Consider the following 18,784-nt stretch of genomic DNA (forward strand, 5'->3'; position numbering starts at 1 on the left):
AGAACTCTCCAAATTATTCAATCGTTTCGCGTTGCAACGCTGTATAATTTTCAGGTTTTTAAAACCGTCAAAAGATGCATATAATGGCTATATTAGAGCATGGTAAATGTTCAGTATTACTGTTTCCTCACAAATATCATAACTAAATCGAAAATTTGCGAATCTGAAACAACTTTTTAAAATTTTGTCAATTTACCAAAACGTGACAAGGCCCCTTTAATGTATTCATGAATGTCAAACGAGTTTGAATAGAGACCAGTACACCGACGAGTGCGTTTCCTACAGGCTTCCTTCTGTTTGCCCTTCAACACTACCGCAAACGATTTAGGTAAATTAAAATTTGGCTATGCTATTGGAAAAGGGGTTTTAATGCATATGCGTAAAGTGTAGTCCCAGATTACCCTGTGTAGTCCACACATGCTAATCAGGGATGACACTTTCCACTTTGATGATATTTTTTTGTTTAAAGAAAATCTCTTAATATTACTTTACGCATGTGCATTAAACCCTCTTTTTCACAGAGCACGGTCCAAATGTTGAACTCTGATGTTGAACCTGCAGCGACAAATGAATCTCGACCCAGATTGTTACTAACTATTTTTTTAGTGCTCATGGAGTGGTCTTATTCCTTCATACGAGCCTTGGCCCTTGTTCTGGAAAAACTGGCTCTATGCATGTGCGTAAACTGTCGTCCCAGATTAGCCTGTGGAGACTAGTTTTCGTTGAGATGAGATATCCTTTAAACGACAATTTCCACAAGAGAGGAGAGTGTCGTCCCTGATTATCATGTGCGGACTGCACGGGCTAATCTGTGACCAGAATTTGCGCAATGCATTTAAACCGATTTTCCCAGAGGGAAGCTAAAACAGGCTGATCGGTTAGCGCAGTGGTTGGTACACGCGCTTCTCGCCTAGGCGACACCAGTTTTAATGCGTGTTCCCGGCAGCATGTGAGTTTGGTTTGTGTCCACCATCCCGGACAAGTGGGATTTGGTCCGGGTATTCCCCTACAGCACAAGACCATCCAAAATATTAAATATATTTCAGTAAAAAACAAACACAAAGCTGGAAATTGCAGCCATTTTTCGAAATTCGTCCCAACTTTCGTTATTCTAATAAGATAATTAGGTAGGAGTGCTGGGACATAATCCGGATCCACAGCCTCAGGCGCGGAAGGACCTCAGAAACGTGAATTACACACACACGCTGCTTCGTCGCGGATTGACCGTGTATATACACAACGAAATCTAACACAATTTGAGTCGTGTTCTGAGAAAACTGGGCATAAATCATGTGCGTAAAGTGTCGTCCCAGATTAGCCTGTGCAAATCAGGGACGACACTTTCCGCATTAACTGGATTTTCGTGTAGAAGAGACTTCCTTTAAACGAAAAATACAATAAAAGCGGAAAATGTCGTCCCTGATTAGCCTGTGCGGACTACACAGGCTAATATGGGCGACACTTTACGCGCTATGCATTAAGACCAGTTTTCTCAGAACAAGGCTCATTTAGATACCCACTGTTCCCGGGCCTCAATGTTTATTATCTATCCCATCAACCGTTCAAATTGTCTAATTGACAATCGGGTATATCGCGTAAACATATACTATCTTGTATATAATATATCATATCGCCTTGTTCATCATGATTACCCATCTCTGACATTGTCTTTATAGGGACATCTATGACTTCGCAGTCGCCATTGTTTATGATGTATACCCATGTTGGTATTAAATAAATTAAACCATATTAAATGTTAATCGATTCAACCGATAAGATAGTATTAAATGTATACCAAACTGGTATTGTTATGACGTGAGATTGATTGATAGCGTGCTAAATATCTTACCATTTATGCAGTAGATCTACGATAGGCCGAGATAGATGATCCACCTGTTTGAATATTTTAAATTATTGCAAAGCTTGAATAGCTTTTTTTATTATAAAATAACAACTATTAATACCGTGTGTACATTATGGACGGCTCATTAATGTTGTTTAACTGACTACATCTTAAATGTGCTTATCGATTAGCGATAAATATAATTAATACTAAATTCATTTTGATAATGCTTTCTGATTACAAAACGAGGTATTGATTAATGCTTTGTTGATCTCGACATTTTTGTACATAGGAACATCTCGCATCGATTAACAAAAAAGATATCAATTAAAAAAAATATTAGACTTAAGACAACTTAGTACATGGGAAAACTTTGCGTACCTATTAAAGGCCAATTTCAAAGAAAATCCAAAGTCAATATATTTCACGCTATTTACATTGAAATATGATTAATTTATCGGGTAAATAAAGTTTTAGTGTTGTGTTTAACATAAAAAAAGATGATTTTGTTGATTTTTATGATCGTAACTCGCAAAGCGTTGATTCGCTTACCTCCCCTGTTCTCCCCTGTTTTGTGACGTCACAGCTGAACAAGCATTTTGGCGTCCGCTTTAGAAGATAAGCGACAGTTAATTCGGGTGTTATTTTTCTGTTTTTATTGATATTTTTGGTACGGGAATTTAATCTGTGTGGTACTTCGATATGTTTACTGACCTATAAAATCATTGTTTTGACAGAAGACACGTGCTTATCTAAAGTTTGTGTGTCGTAATACACAGTATATTGGAAGGTCATGGCTTGATTGAGCAATAAAAAAAAGACGAAGTCGGCGGTTTTCGGTAGAACGTTTGCACTTACCAACATGGTGGCACACTACAGTTTTATTAGTCTCGGCCAATCTCGTACACAAGCAGGAGCGAACCAATGTCTGGAAACTGGTCACCTCGCAAATCTGAAAATAAACCAAGCACATTTCCAGAATGGTTGAGGGTGTGACTTCTGAAAAATCAGGAAAATTCAAATCAAATGAGTTCGGGCAACATGCTTTAGTATTGATTATTTCAAGGGAAAACATAAGAATTCTGTGTGCTCCAGAGCCTTTTTAAGCCAGTTTCAACATACAAACTGCCACATTCCTGCAGACGTAAGGTGCCTGGAAACCATGTTTTCAGATAGGTAACTTACCTTGTACTAAACAGCAATGGAGAAAATTGGGGGTCAAAGGGTTAGATTTTTTGTAATACTTTAATGTCCGTACGCCCTTTCAAATTTCCACGAGAAGCACTGACTGGAGCCAGCATTACACCTGTTTTCGAATTGCATTAATTCTACTTCCTGTATGCAGCTATAGTTACAAATACCAATGTTTTGGTAACTAATAAACATCCAAGAAAAAATCATCAAATCTCAAATCTGACATTCATTATTATTTAGACACTCAAAATGGTGCTTACTTGAGCAATGTTCTCTTTATTAAGAAATATGACCGGGGCCAATTTGCATTGATGGCTAAAACGTGTCGTGTGCAGCCCATAATATTTAACAGTGCACGTGCTTAGCTTACATTTAGGGATAAAAACACGGTCGTAGCCACTGTGTGCTTGTTTGGGCCATAAAACACAATCCCGATGGCTTTTTTTCAGTAGCACACGTGTTCAGAAACTAACAAGTTCGAGTAATAAATCATAGAGATTAAGATCTGAAAACTGCATGGAGTCTGAAATGAAACAAAATGCCGACAAATCAAAATGGTCACCGCCTAATGTTTCAATATAAAATTCGACATGTAGACATATATGATGCAATTATTTCAATCAATTGTGGGTTCGTCATGGCTTTATACTGAGAAAAGCATAAATATCACGCAATTATCACTCCTCCAGGTGTGGGAGCCTACAGCTAGGCACGGAGCGTATATTGGTCTCATCTAGAGTCCGTGAGCTAGGTGCTAGCACGGTTTCCCTTTATCCTCGGCGTCTAAAACGACCAAAAAAACAGTCATGTGCATGGGTGTGAAATACATGTTGAAATTTAGTAAAGGAGACATATTCCATTTATATCTGCTTACAATCCCGACTTATTCTACAAACAGACACTTTAATAACAAATCATGTATTTGTTATTTGTTATTTTTCGCGTGGAGGGGTGTTTACAAATCGTTTATTAATCGTATTATTGTACCACATAATATCGACCCTAACGAAAAAGATACGTCGTGTTTGTTTTGAAATAAATATAGAGGAAATTTCAAATTATTCGTGATATAATTGTGTTTAAAAGGGGTCGATGAACAGTAAGAGCATGAATGCAATTACATCGATGGATGCAAATGATTAGAATTACTGTTATAAGTTGAATTATGTGTTACAATAATACGATTTCTTTCACTAAAATTTATTTATCAAGAAAGAATACAATAATTTGGATAGATGACGAAAAATGTAATAACGAACATTTCAGGGCTTTTCCAGCCATTTTGGGAAAAGGAGTCTGGTTAAATTGTCATTGTTTTTAAAAATCGATAAAATGGCGTATACTGTACATGTATGGTCTAATTTAATGCAGTTCATCTTCATAATGATCAGATTCGTCAGAAAAATCCATAATTTTACATAAAAGTATTGAAGTAATGGCAATGCAACTGATCGTCCCGACAGAAATAACGCTTTTAAAAATAGCGGATGTACAGCAATGACGTCACAGAAAGGGAGGTAAGTCAGTCCAACTTTAAAGAAACGGTGCGTTTTTTTGGAAGATTTACCTGGTGATTTATGACTTAAGGCGTAACGCAAAATTGTTGCAAATAGTTTTATTCCACGTCTCAAACAATTATCTTTAATATTATAAAGTTTCCAAAAGTGTTAAAATTGACACGACAGTTTACTGAAACAATCCAATACAACGCAGTACCCATCGAACATTACGCCAAGTGTTCTGCAGGGAATTAATGGATAGCATTTAACCATGAAATTAATAACAACATTGTGTTGCCTGTTGTTTACTTTAAATATCACTCTGTTGAAAGAGGATTAATTTCACCATGCTCTTGTTTCCTGTAGCAAATTGAATAGATGTTTTGACATTTAAAATAGCTGTTAGAACAGCGATTTTTTTGTCCAATCGGGAAAAGTACCCGTACCGGTCCAATTGGGATAATTTGAGTCGTGAAAACCTGAAAATTGGGAAAAATCGAGTCGTGAAAACATCAAATTGAGAAATTATTGTATTTGATTTTATGCTCCCAAATACTTAAAAATTGATAACTAAGTGTTTTCAAGCTGTCTATATTATATTTACCTTGGTTTAAGCCAAAGGGTAACTAACTAAATGTTGCATTTTTTTTTACCTTAAATTGGGAATTTTTTTGGACAGCAATTGGGAAATTTGTAGTTTTTTCGTAATTGGGAAAGTGCCGTTTACCGGTACTTTATAAAGAAGGAAAAAAAATCGCTGTAGAATAAGCTTTGTTTTAGTTCAGTTAAATTTTATGTTTTATAGAGAAAGCAGCATAGACATGGAAATATTTTATAGCAACAATAGGAATAATAGAAAAGAGTTGTTTTAATGCTTTATATGAAAAGTAAAGTATATTGTGAAATCTTTGAATAACTATAGTGTAATAAAAGTATAATAGAGTTGGAAAGTGCAATAGTGTGTGTTTATTATTTTTCCTGAGGCGGATTTAAATAGAACCCTATAGAACAATTTGGTAGCAGAGCGTGGTTTGCCTATTTCTACATCTCACAATGGATGACAAAGAACATGAAGACACCCCTCAAGGAAAATTTGGTAGAATTAAAAGTGAAAAAATCACGATGTAAAGCAGCATTCACCAGGGCGCGTAATAAAATGAAAAACATATTAAGCGATGATACGCCAAATAAAGATCTTGCGAAAGAGTCTCTTGACAAGGTTGAAGAGGCTATGGACATGGCAGTGCAAAGTGTTCAAGACCTTGCCTTAGTGGTGAAAGATTCAACAGAATTGGCAAGTACTTTGAATAAAATTGACATTTTTGAGAAACAGTATGATGAACTCGTGAGTTTATATGATGAAGTTTTCACAGTTAGCTCCAAGTCTGACCACAAAGTAAGCTCCAAGTCTGACTACACAGTAAGCTCCAAGTCTGACCAAGATCATGAATCAAACCATGAAGACGGCAGTAAATCAGATTCCGCATTAGGCAAAGACATGCGGAAACAACTTCAAAGAGTAATGATTCCCGTGTTCACTGTTGACAAGACAAAGTACCCTGCATGGAAGGCAGCTTTTCAAGCATGTATTGACGAATCGCCAAGTACCCCACAGTACAAACTTCTGCAATTACGTCAGTACCTAGGTGGCGAAGCGCTACAATCTATTGAAAATCTGGGACATTCGAAAGAGGCATATAATGCTGCAAAGGAAATATGGTGGTACCAAAAGAGTAGTAAACCAATTCTTAGATGAGTTAGAGAATTTCCAGCCGTTAAAGAATGAATCGCCTAAAGAACTTGAAAAATTCGCTGATTTACTTGACATTGCAGTTATTAACTTAAAGGAAGTAAACCATCTTCATGATCTTGAAGGAAGATCGTTATACCACCGTTTGTTAAAAAAACTGCCACAAACCATTGTTAACACGCTTTATGAGAACACTACATGACAAATCGTTACCAGACTCTGTTGAAACATTGAGAACGTTTGTGAATGAAGAGACGGAATATGCAGTTCATGCAAATGAGACTATTTATGGTTTGAAACACCAAGAAAACCCGCGAATGAAACCCCAAAAGACCTTCTTCCTAAAAACAGACGCAAGGCAAAAACAATCTGTTAAATGTCAAATTTGCAGAGAAAATCACAATGCATGGGAATGCATGAAATTCAATGCTATGAATGTAGAAGAACGATGGAAACAAGCAAAAGATGCTGGACTTTGCTTCAGATGCCTTAAAGGTATTCATATGGGGAAAGAATGTAGATTAAAGGGACAGTGTGGAATAAATAGTTGCACAAAGACACACAACAGACTATTACATAGAGATGTTTTGAATGTTAATGCTAAAGCATTTCTCCCAGTACCACAAGAAGATGTCTCGAAGACATATAGTGCTCATAATAGATAAAGTATTGCTCTGAGAACCATTCCGGTAGTAGTATCAACAGGCAATCGTGAATTAGTCATCAATGCATTGTTAGATGACGGGAGTACAACGTCTTATCTAAACGAAGATGTTGCATGTGAATAACAACTCCAAGGTGAAAGAAAAACCATTGAAGTAAGTGTGATGAATGGAAAATCAGATAGATTTAGCACTATGAATGTTATGTTCAAACTCCAGAGCTTAAATAGAAAATATGAACTTTCAATGGAAGCACAAACAACAAGAAATGTAACTGGAAAACTTCAAACAGTGAATTGGCAAATAATGAAAGAGCAGTGGCCACATCTTAAAGACATACCATTCCCAAGTACAGGTAGAAAGAAGAAGATAGATTTACTGATAGGTCTTGACTATGCGCACCTTCATAGGTCACTTGGAGAGATAGTAGGTGGTGATGGTGAACCAGTGGCTAGATTGACACCACTTGGATGGACATGTGTTGGGCCAATAAATAGAGAGAATAATCATGATAGCACTAGCATGTTTGTGTTTCATGCTAATAATACCTTGGAGACTTCATTGAAACAGTTTTGGGTAGTTGAAAGTGAAACGGAGTGTAACCAAATGTCACTAGAAGACCAGAAAGTGCAGGTTAAAATAGAAAACAGTATTGAACACAAAGACAATAGATACATAGTTCCATTGCCATGGAAATCAGATAAAGAAACATTACCTGACAACTATAGTAGTGCCTTAAACAGACTATATGGTACTGAGAAAAATTTGAAGAAATCTCCTGAATTGAAGCAGGAGTATAGTGACATTATAAGGAAATATGAAGAGAAAGGCTTTATAAAGAAGGTTGAAAGAAAAGACAATGAAAAAGGATGGTATTTGCCACATTTTGCTGTAGTGAAGCCAGAAAAGGAGACAACAAACGTTCGCATTGTGTTTGATGCATCATCTAAACCTGAAGCACAAGTTTGAATGAGTACCTAAGTACAGGTCCAAAATTGCAAAGAAAACTGTTTGATGTGTTGCTAAGGTTCAGAAGAAATCAGATCGCAGTTGTCTGTGACATAGCGGAGATGTATTTGAAAGTTGGCCTAGCAAGTGAGGATCAAAAATACCAAAGATTCCTATGGAGAGAATCACCAGAAAGCCCCATCGAAACATTTGAATTCACACGTTTAGTGTTCGGAGTTAACTCATCACCATATCTAGCCCAGTATGTATCTCAACATAATGCTGTGCTCAATGCTGACATATATCCGATGGCGGCTGAGACAATTCTGAAGTCTACTTACATGGACGATAGCATGGATTCTACGAAAAACGTGACAGAGGGAATAGAGCTATGTAGACAATTGAGAGAGCTGTGGCAGAAAGCTGATATGCATGATAGAAAGTGGATTTCAAATTCACTATAAGTGTTAGAAACAATACCAGAAGAAGATAGATCAGCAGAAATAGATTTACGAACAGGACATCTGCCAACAACTAAAGCTCTTGGAATATCCTGGCAAGCAAAACATGATGAATTTATATTCAAAGTCGGTGACGAAATGACCATGCCAGATGAAATCACAAAGAGAAATGTATTGAAGACTGTTTGTAGGATATTTGATCCTTTAGGTTTTTTAGCGCCATATGTAGTGCGAGGGAAACAATCATGCAATACATCTGGTTAAGTGGGGTTGACTGGGATGAAAACGTGAGAGAAGCAGAGAAGTTGAATTTTGAAAGGTGGTTCGAAGATCTTAAACATTTAGATAAGATCAAGATTTCACGTTGTCTCAAAAACAAAAATAATGAAACACAGCTGAAGTCAATGGCAATTCATTCATTTGTAGATGCGTCATCAATTGCATATGGAGCAGCAACATATTTGAGATGTGAGTATGAAAATGACGATGTGACTGTACGCTTTGTAGCTGCAAAAAGTCGTGTTGCTCCCACAGAATCTACTAGTATCCCAAGAATTGAACTACTCGCAGCAACACTTGGTTTAAAACTGACATCAAGGATTTGCAAAACTCTTGAAATAGAAATCAAACAAGTAACATTATGGTCGGACAGCATGAATGTCATATATTGGATACGAAATAACAGCAGACAATTCAAAACATTTGTTGCAAACAGAATTGGTGAAATTCACAGAGTAACAAATCCAAGTCAATGGAGATATGTTTCAACAAACGAAAACCCAGCAGACTATGTGCCAAGAGGTTTACCTGTTAACAGTCTTGCTGTTGCGAACAATTGGTGGGAAGGCCCCAGCTTCCTAAAAGAAAGTGAAAACGAATGTCCAAAGAGAAAATTGATGTGGGTAATGATGGAAAACTTGAAATGCGAAAAACAGCACAAACAAATTTGCGTACATTTTATGTGTCACAAGAAGAGTGGAGACTTAGCCCGGAAAGATATTCCAATTGGACAAAACTTGTTAAAATTCGATCATGGGTCATTCGATTTGTTGAAAACTGCAAAATGAAGAAAGATGATCGAGTCCGTGGGCCATTGAATGTAGTTGAAATTGAAGAAAGCAAGACTGAAATGATCAAAGAGACACAGAGAAGATATTTTGCAGAAGAGTATGATAAACTTAGTAAGAATCAGAAAGTAGGAATTTCCAGCAAACTGATCAAACTGAATCCAAGATTAGACACCGAAGGGGTGATGAGAAGTGACAGTAGATTAAAGTACTCTGAATTTCTTCCATGTGACACTAAATATCCTGTGTTACTACCCAGAAAGAGTCCAGTTACAGAGTTAATTGTGAAAGATGCCCATGAAAAGAACAATCATAGCGGAACAAACCAAACACTCTCTGATCTGTCAGTGAAATACTGGATTGTAGCTGCTAGAGAACAAATAAGAGACTGGAAAAGCAAGTGTTCTGAATGCAAACGAAGGAAAGGCCATCCAAAGGATCAAATCATGGCACCTTTACCTAAAGTGAGAACAAAAGTAACCATGCGTGCATTTAGTAATGTCGCAGTAGACTTTGGTGGTCCTTACATTACAATCCAGGGAAGGGGAACAAGACGAGCAAGGGATACCTCTGTCTATTTACATGCTTATCAACACGGGCAGTGCACCTAGAAATAGCCTTTGGTCTCGACACAAACGCATTCTTGAATGCATTCTACAGAATGGTGAATAGGAGAGGTTTACCAGTTTTAGTGTATTTTGACAATGGCACTAACTTTGTCGGGGCAGATAAAGAACTAAGAGAACTAGTGCAGAATGTAGACAAAGACAAATTCAAAGAAAGTGCTGCTAACCGAGGAATACAGTGGTTTTCCAACCCTCCTGCGGCGCCACACTGGGGTGGCGTACATGAAATAATGATTAAATCAGCAAAACGAGCAATATCAGCAATCTTGACCTCAGCTGATATATCTGATGAAGAGCTCATCACAGCTTGCACTGGAGCTGAAAGTTTGATTAATTCTCGTCCACTAACGTACCAGTCTGCAAATGTTGATGATTGCACACCGCTTACTCCAAACCATTTCCTGTTTGAACAAGTTGGAGGCCAGTTTGCTCCAGACTCATTTGACGACACAGAATATAGTCAATTAAACGCTGGAGGCGTATACAAGAACTCGTGAAACACTTCTGGAAACGTTGGTTGCGAGAATTTCTGCCAATTCTTGCTGGCAGAAAGAAGTGGTTTCAACAACACAGAGACTTTAGGATAGGAGACGTTGTTCTTGTTGTCGATCCTGAGCAGCCTAGAGGTCGATGGCTGCTTGGTAGAATAGTGGAGATTTTCCCAGGAGCTGATGGTCATGTTCGCGCTGTCAGTGTTCGTATTGGACAATCAGTTTTGAAGAGATCAGTTACAAGACTTTGTTTAATTATGCCAGAGGAAGAAGATTACAGCATGAACTCAGCTTCAAGACCAAGTGCAAGTGTAAATAAGCTAGTTGAATGTTGGTTGTTGTGTTAAGTGGCATAATAATCCACAAAGCAACCACAGTAACTATTACTGTTAGGTGTAAAAAGTTTTATATGCAGATTTGCAATTTGACTCAGAGCGCATAATAATAACTGTATATCCTTTTTTGGGAAGACAAACATAGTGAACATTTTGTGAAACTGAAGAGCTTGAAATTTTGCTTTATGTCTTGTAATTACATTTTAGTTTACTATACATTGTATGACATTTTGATGATAAAGAATGTATATTATGTGTTGCTTTTATTACAAACTTTTATCATATATATGCATGTGAAATGTTATAGTTTTGTTTATAAAAATAATGCGATTGTGTGTAGTTGAGAATTTGGAGATTAAAGTGTCTCGTTTGTATTGTAGTATGATATTACAGTAAATTATAGTTAGTATAGTAATATTAACACTTCCACTGAATCTAGATAAGCAAATAGTACAGAAGATATGTCATACTGTTAACATTTGATAAAATACAGTATAAGTCTTATACTTACAGCATTTGATAGAATATAGTATATGGCATACTTTTGAAATTTAACAGAGTACAGTTAGCATAAGCAGTTAGCATACATCTGGTATACTTGACAATTTGATAAACTAAAGTTTATCAAGGTATGGGGAGAATGTTCTGCAGGGAAATTAATGGATAGCATTTAACCATGAAATTAATAACAACATTGTGTTGCCTGTTGTTTACTTTAAATATCACTCTGTTGAAAGAGAATTAATTTCACCATGCTCTTGTTTCCTGTAGCAAATTGAATAGATGTTTTGACATTTAAAATAGCTGTTAGATTAGAATAAGCTTTGTTTTAGTTCAGTTAAATTTTAGGTTTTATAGAGAAAGCAGCATAGACATGGAAATATTTTATAGCAACAATAGGAATAATAGAAAAGAGTTGTTTTAATGCTTTATATGAAAAGTAAAGTATTTTATGAAATCTTTAAATAACTATAGTGTAATAAAAGTATAATATAGTTGAAAAGTGCAATAGTGTGTGTTTATTATTTTTCCTGAGGCGGATTTAAATAGAACCCTATAGAACACCAAGTAATATAATGTCGTCACGCATATCGACTGTTAGCGTTGACGTTCAGCAGAAGGTGCAACGCCCTTTAAAATTTACTGATACCTTTGTTCCTGTCTTATCAAATATCTTATGACAAATGAAGGTTACGACACATACACATATTTTCCAATACGAGGCATTGTTTTCGAAAATGGGGCTTAATGTTTGTACGTACATTTTTGTCCCAGATTAGCCTGTGCAGCCCGCATAATTTCGGAATTTTACGGAATTTTTCGTTTAAAGGAAGACTCTTCTAAACGAAAATCAAGTCTTGGCGGAAGTGTCGTACCGATTTTAGCCTATGTGTCGTACCGATTTGAGCCTATGTGTCGTACCGATTTTAGCCTAAGTGTCGTACCGATTTTAGCCTAAGTGTCGTACCGATTTTAGCCTATGCAGACTATACTTGCCAATCTGGGGCGACAAGTACCGGTAACGCACTTTACGCATTAAGCCCAGTTTTCCCAGAAGAACAAGGATACTATTTTCCTTCAATAAAGGAAATGTGAAATATAAAAAGAAAATTATTAGAAATAAAGACATTTACTAATTCAATATGTTGATACTTAGAAATAAAGATTCATCAAAAATTGAATTTTTATTTTACATTTTCGGATGATGTTCGACGGGCACAAGTTTCGTTCCTTGATACCTTTAATTCAAACAGAAAAACACATCGCGTGGTCTAATACAAATACATGTTATCAGATTTTACAAAAAAATACATCTGTATGAAGTAGTCTTACAGTGAAATAAATCCAAACTAAAATCAGATTGTAGTGTTTCTCAATTAGGACTACGTCCATAGCGTCAAGTTTGTTAATGACTAAAACAAAACATGTTGTGAACCTTTTAGCTCTGCTCATGATAATGAATAGAAAAGTACGTACGTTTCTTTAAAATTGTGCTAACGGTTACACCATAAAACCGCCGCTTTAATGCTCGTTCATTCATTATATTCATTGTGGTTAAGTATATTTAGTTTGTCTCGTTATTGTGTATGTATGGTCACTTTAATATACGTGTTGCAATTGTGTATACAAAACTAAGACAAAGAAATAACCAGAAAGGCTGTTGATCTAGAGTAGATCTGATGGTATCGGGGCATAAGGGACCTGAATGTAACTAGAAGGGTCTGTAGGTTATAGCGTTAAGATTAAACATATATACTTGTACTAGATTCATCAAATGGAATGTCAACTTTAATTGAACGTGATTAATACGCGAAGGAACAATCGCATGAAAGCACACAAACCACCGTTATCGGACTACACGTTAATCTGCGTTGACGCCCTTATGACGTTGTCAACGTATGGTTGTCAGACCAGATTTCGGCGCGCGACCTGAGTTCCTTGTAACTATTTATCAGGCGAAATAATCTTTGTGCCCCTGGCATACTATGAGAGCATTGTGTTCAGGTACACAACGACTGTAGGATACAATAGTCGTAGTAAATACGGTCTGCACGATCATGTCATGTGCGTGGCGCATCTCCTGAAATATAAACGAGAGCGCCGATGGCGTTGAAAGTCTATTTGCAAGTTACATGGAAGTTTCTGCTGAAGTTAATGTTAAAGGATTAGTTGTCTGACTGAAAATGTAAAAGGTTATCAAAAAGATTTTGTTTGAAGAACAAGATTATTGCCAAGCAATAAAAGTCCCCTACCTCGCATGAAGCAGTTATATAATTGTCTCACTTTCTTTTTCAAGGGACATAATTCTTTTAAGTTTGCCTTGTAGATGGTAATTTTCTAAAAATAACTCGCTTTTGCCAATACCAGAATTGTTTTACGAACGAAATTTGTTTTAGTTTCTAAGAACGTTTTTTCACGTAAAACGGTCTAAGAAAAAATCACATAAAATGGTTTAAGCAATGTTCCTAGAAGAAAATGTTAGAAAAAAGTTAATAAATGAGAAATTGTAAGAATTACGAAATACTATATTAAATATCTATTTCGTCTGCCCCAAATGAGGGAAGGCTTGGAAAAGGACAACCATTTCCTCTGTGATTTTGAAATGCGGTATTACAGGTTACAATATACTAATTAATCGTTTCATGTAGGGCTGTACTCCCTAAAAAAATATCATAGTTGACTCGAAGGCATGTTTTACACTTTAAACTATTGTTCGGGTTTTATCATTTGGAGATAGTGGTAGGGCATGAATAAGTGTTCACAACTGATCCCTGAAATATGATCTTAGAGATTATAGTAAAGCATTGTACTGAAAAAGGTTACATTCCACTAAGAAACGGACTAAGAAACGGCCGAGAAAAAAGTTGCAAAAACAGTCGATTTTGATTCGTGTCAAGTTCTTTCTTGGATTGAACATGACCTATCTTTTTATTGCATAAATCGATTCAGCTTAGAATGGCCTTTAAGAAAATGTATGGTTATGGGAGTCTCTATGTGCAAAATGTTGCATTTATTTTCGCTCAAAGTTGTCGCTTTTACATTGAATTATATAGGAAAACTATTTAGTATATTGTGACCTACAAAAGCCTATTTGCGTTTCAAAAAGACTAAAAAGTAATGTTAATAATGTTCATATAGAAAAAAAATAATTCCTTAACAGTTTTTTGAGACCACGATCTAATTACACTGATATAAGATCGGCACTTATGTCCAAATATGAATAATTTTTGCAAGCGATATACTAAGTAATTGTATTGATGGTAAACGACGGTAATCCAGTGCCATATTTCACGACAAGCAATACAATTAACCCATTTATGCCTAGCGTCTAGAAAAAAAGGCCTTGGCAAACAGCGTAGACCCGGATTTGACGCCGAATGATGCGGCGTGTCATCAGGGTCAGCGCTGTTTGCTTAAAGCAATTTCTGTAAGAAATATTCTAAATTTAGAAATAAATATTCAAGGCATCTCTAATTTTGGTAATAAATTGATCAAATTTAGAAGGGTGGGAAGGTCCACTAGACACAAATGGGTTAATTGTTGAAATAATAACCACTCGACTCGTGGCATTGTTTTTATATACAACGACCATAAGCCAATAATGTTTGTTAACATATACTGTATATTGCTTCCCAACTTTATTTTCTACCTACTTTATGCGCCATCTATGAACATGCTTGAAGCATGAACGTGACAGATTGGTTGAGTATATTGTGGCCGCCTTTAAGACGTAGGAAAAAAATGTGCTTTCTACATGTTTTCTGATTTTATGCAGCGAATATAATAATCTATTTATTTCTTATTACCGTGTTCTATTGTATTTTCGTAATTTCTGGAGAAATCCGGTGTTTGGGAAGCATTTCTTCATATCGGTATTTCATGTGATAGTAAAGGTACAACATATGAGAGTGACGGTTTTTAGATGACATGTTGTGAAACCGCTCAACATATTTGTGAGCGAGAATTCATACCAGGCACGTGCCTGCACGTGGATTTCCATTTGACACCCGATGAACTTCCACGAAAAACAGGAACATAATGTGGTAAAGACAGACACGCGCGTTTTACAAAAGTCTTGGCGTGCAATCACGTCATTTTAACGATAGCCAGTCTGTTTTCTCTGCGTTTTGGAAAACATTGCACCCGTTTCTGAATACTATTTTTCAAGATGGAGGTTTATTTAACGTTGCAAATCATTTTTGCTTATTTCACGATTTTCGTACTGAACGAAAGCGCTTTCGCGAGTTAGAGGTATAGTTTTTGATATAAAATATTTGAGGAAACTTGATATTCAATGAATAAATTATATTATATATTTAAAATATAATCTTTAGAACGAGCTCCACGGATACAAGAATGACGCGCAAAGGAACGGCCGCCATATTTGAATTCGATAACTTTAACAAAATAATATGTTTCACGATAAAATATAAATCTACCAAACTCATAATTGCAAATGTTTTTATTTGATTACAGGTATAAAATATTTACTCGGCGACAGTAAATTAGTACCATAATTTAATCTACGACCAACATATCAAGACAAAAAAATGGGGGCATAAATGGACGAAAACAATCTTGTGATTCTGATAAAAAACAAACCAGTTTAATGGGTTAAACATTCAGTCGTTTCATAAGGAATGCAAGTTATTGTGAAGACATATTATTACATAAATGAAAAAGGATTTGTCAAAGACATAGTTGTATAATAAGCATTAAAGGTTGGGTACATGCTTCATGTTATAACAAAAATGTTTTGACACGTATCAGACACTTCAGACCCTTGGCGTCGACAGTTTACGTGTTTTAATCTAACACGTCGACAGTTTACGTGTTTTAATCTAACACGTCGACAGTTTACGTGTTTTAATCTAACACTCGAAATGGCTTGTCTAGTAAATCGGAAGACTACTAATTATTGTTATATTGTGTGACTTTTATTAGTATTGATGCTGTCTTGTTATCGTGTTGAAGTAAGGATTATCGTGTGTATGTGTCGTTATTATTGTTGTTGTTGTTGTTGTGGTGTTTTACTTTCAATAAGTTTCGCTTTTAGGAGCGGGTTTTTCTATCTTACTTAAACTTCATATATATTATTTTCTAATGATCATATCGAACCTATCAATTTGCGATGCATTTAAAAAAACAATTCCTTATGTAAATAAAGGCAACATAGACGAGCAATTTATTTATTTATATACCATTACACCACGCAACCACGAAAGAAGGATTTTTCACAAATTCTCTTATACAACGTTACGTGTTTAGAAATAAAACTAGTTAACTAGTTAAATTTCATATCGCTTAAACTAAACATGGAAAGCAACCCGGTTGGAAAAACTAATTGTATACTATGGGGTGTATTATTGCTCGACTGCACTTTTTATCTGATTTCAAATTGATAAATAAATATTGAATTTATTGTATTACTTCTGAATGTTCCAAGAAAAGTTCTGAGGACGTAACAGTTGCCATAACCCTTCAACTATAAGTATACGAAATGGCGTATTTACATGTATATAAGTCAAAACAAGTGAATTTCCAAAGAGTTTATTATCTTGCAATAGTAAAAATCACACAATACATTTTGTTACATTAAATACAGTAACAGCAGTTCGTGGTTTCACATATAACTCGACCACAGTTTGAGTCGACATTTTATCAATAGAGAACTAGTCTTCTTTATGTGGACATATTGCTCAATCCGCATTTCAATATCAGACGCTGACGAAGAGAATATGCAAATAATGTCTGGCCATGAAGTGGAACGCAGTCGCTCTGTCGGACAGTTCGAGCTGTAGTCGGAGTCGCTTCCGCTAAGTCTAATCACCGATGTTGCGTACATTTCAAAGGTACTCAGAATCACCCACGTCGAGGGTAAATCTCGGTGTTTGATTACATCTTCAGTAACACGATGCAACTCTGCAATATTGTTGAATGAAGACGCTCTCAGTCGCACAGTTCGAAGCAGTCGGATTCACTACAGGAAACCGAGGTATCCGAAGTTACAGAGATGTCATCGGCTGACATCTCAGAATCACTCTCGTCGAGTGTGACGTCACTGTGGCTGATGACGTCAAGAACGCGTTGCTGCAGCTCTACTATCTCGGCCGCTTTCTTAGCGGCAAATTCATAGTACATGTTTCTGACGCCATCAAGAATAGAAAGACGCAACCGGATGTTGTAACGGGAGATTGTGTCGCCTGTTCTGTCGACGCCATGGTACCGACGGGTCTTCTCCTCCACCTGACGGCTGATAATCATCACTTGCTGACAGGCGTACCGGAAGTGGCGCTCAGCGGTCTTCAGCTGGACATGAATGTTTGTATGGACAGACATGATCGAAGTATTTGTTTGAACAGTAACTATACTACTGATACAAAATAATGCTTGGTTATATAGCAGTGGATTAAACTGTGCCATGTGTCAAATTTGCCTTTTCCTTTTATTCCGCACGACTCGAGTACTAGTCCGGTTGGTAAAAGGGGACTTTGCAATTGTCAATTAGTGTCAATAAAAAGTGCCAATTAATTTTAAAATAAAACTACGGATAAAGCCCTGTTAATCCTGAACGTTCCCTTAGTGCGGACTAGGAAGGTGTGAAATTAGCCATGTCCAATTAACGAGTGGTGCTAAATTTCACGTGTCGAAGCAAGTGCTAGACTAGACACGGGTCTATTGTTAGTTTTTTAATTAACGGAGTAATAAAAATTAGCATATAAATGGTGCGTTGCATTTGAAAGAGTACTCTTAAAATAAATATTTCATCTCACACAACTTGGTATATTTTAAAATTATAATCTTAACAAATTATTTACCAGAACATATACAATTATTAAACGTAAACATTACAACATTGTCGTTTTACAACTATAAAACTAAACAAAGACGCGAAACACGGCATGACCTAAGTTTAACAAGTATACTTTTCCGTTATGAATATATTGATATAGGTATAGCATCCTTTGTTACAGCTGCATTTACCTTACATAGTGTTATCTAGTGATAGAAAAGTCAACGCAAATGCAACCCACGCTGATATGACTTTGCCAATTAGATAAAAAAATATTTCATTGAATTGTTATTTAAAAGATATCTTATACACATCTTTTTTCCGAAAGGTGTAGTCGAAAAGAACATATACATGTTTTATAAGTGCCATACACCGGACTACTGATTTCACACACACCTAGGCATAAAAAGCTAAGTAAAACGAAGAAGACGCCACACGTTACTAAATACTGAATATCATAAGATTTCAACATTATTTATTCTTTGACGGAATTAATCTTAAATGAATGGCTGCTTTAGCACGACCCCTACAATTGCTGAATCTTACTCCTTTAATGCAAAAAAAATAAATTCAATGTTAACTTTTTCAACGAAGAACCTCTGATTTTCATAGAA

The 18,784-nt window shown here is 36.1% G+C and overlaps 1 protein-coding gene across 1 annotated transcript; it reads left to right on the plus strand.

Moving 5' to 3' along the window:
* Positions 1 to 9,420: 9,420 nt before the first annotated feature.
* On the plus strand, positions 9,421 to 10,035 carry LOC127857358 (uncharacterized). The gene has a single exon (XM_052393758.1). It carries the CDS (start codon positions 9,421 to 9,423, stop codon positions 10,033 to 10,035), a length of 615 nt encoding a protein of 204 aa, XP_052249718.1.
* Positions 10,036 to 18,784: the final 8,749 nt, after the last annotated feature.

The sequence above is a fragment of the Dreissena polymorpha genome, chromosome 14 (genome assembly GCF_020536995.1).
Source record: "Dreissena polymorpha isolate Duluth1 chromosome 14, UMN_Dpol_1.0, whole genome shotgun sequence".
Classification (NCBI taxonomy): Eukaryota; Metazoa; Mollusca; class Bivalvia; order Myida; family Dreissenidae; genus Dreissena; species Dreissena polymorpha.

Bases quoted from the DNA above. Each gene is read 5' to 3' on its own strand.
- LOC127857358 (XM_052393758.1), top strand. From the start codon at position 9,421: ATGAAGAAAGATGATCGAGTCCGTGGGCCATTGAATGTAGTTGAAATT.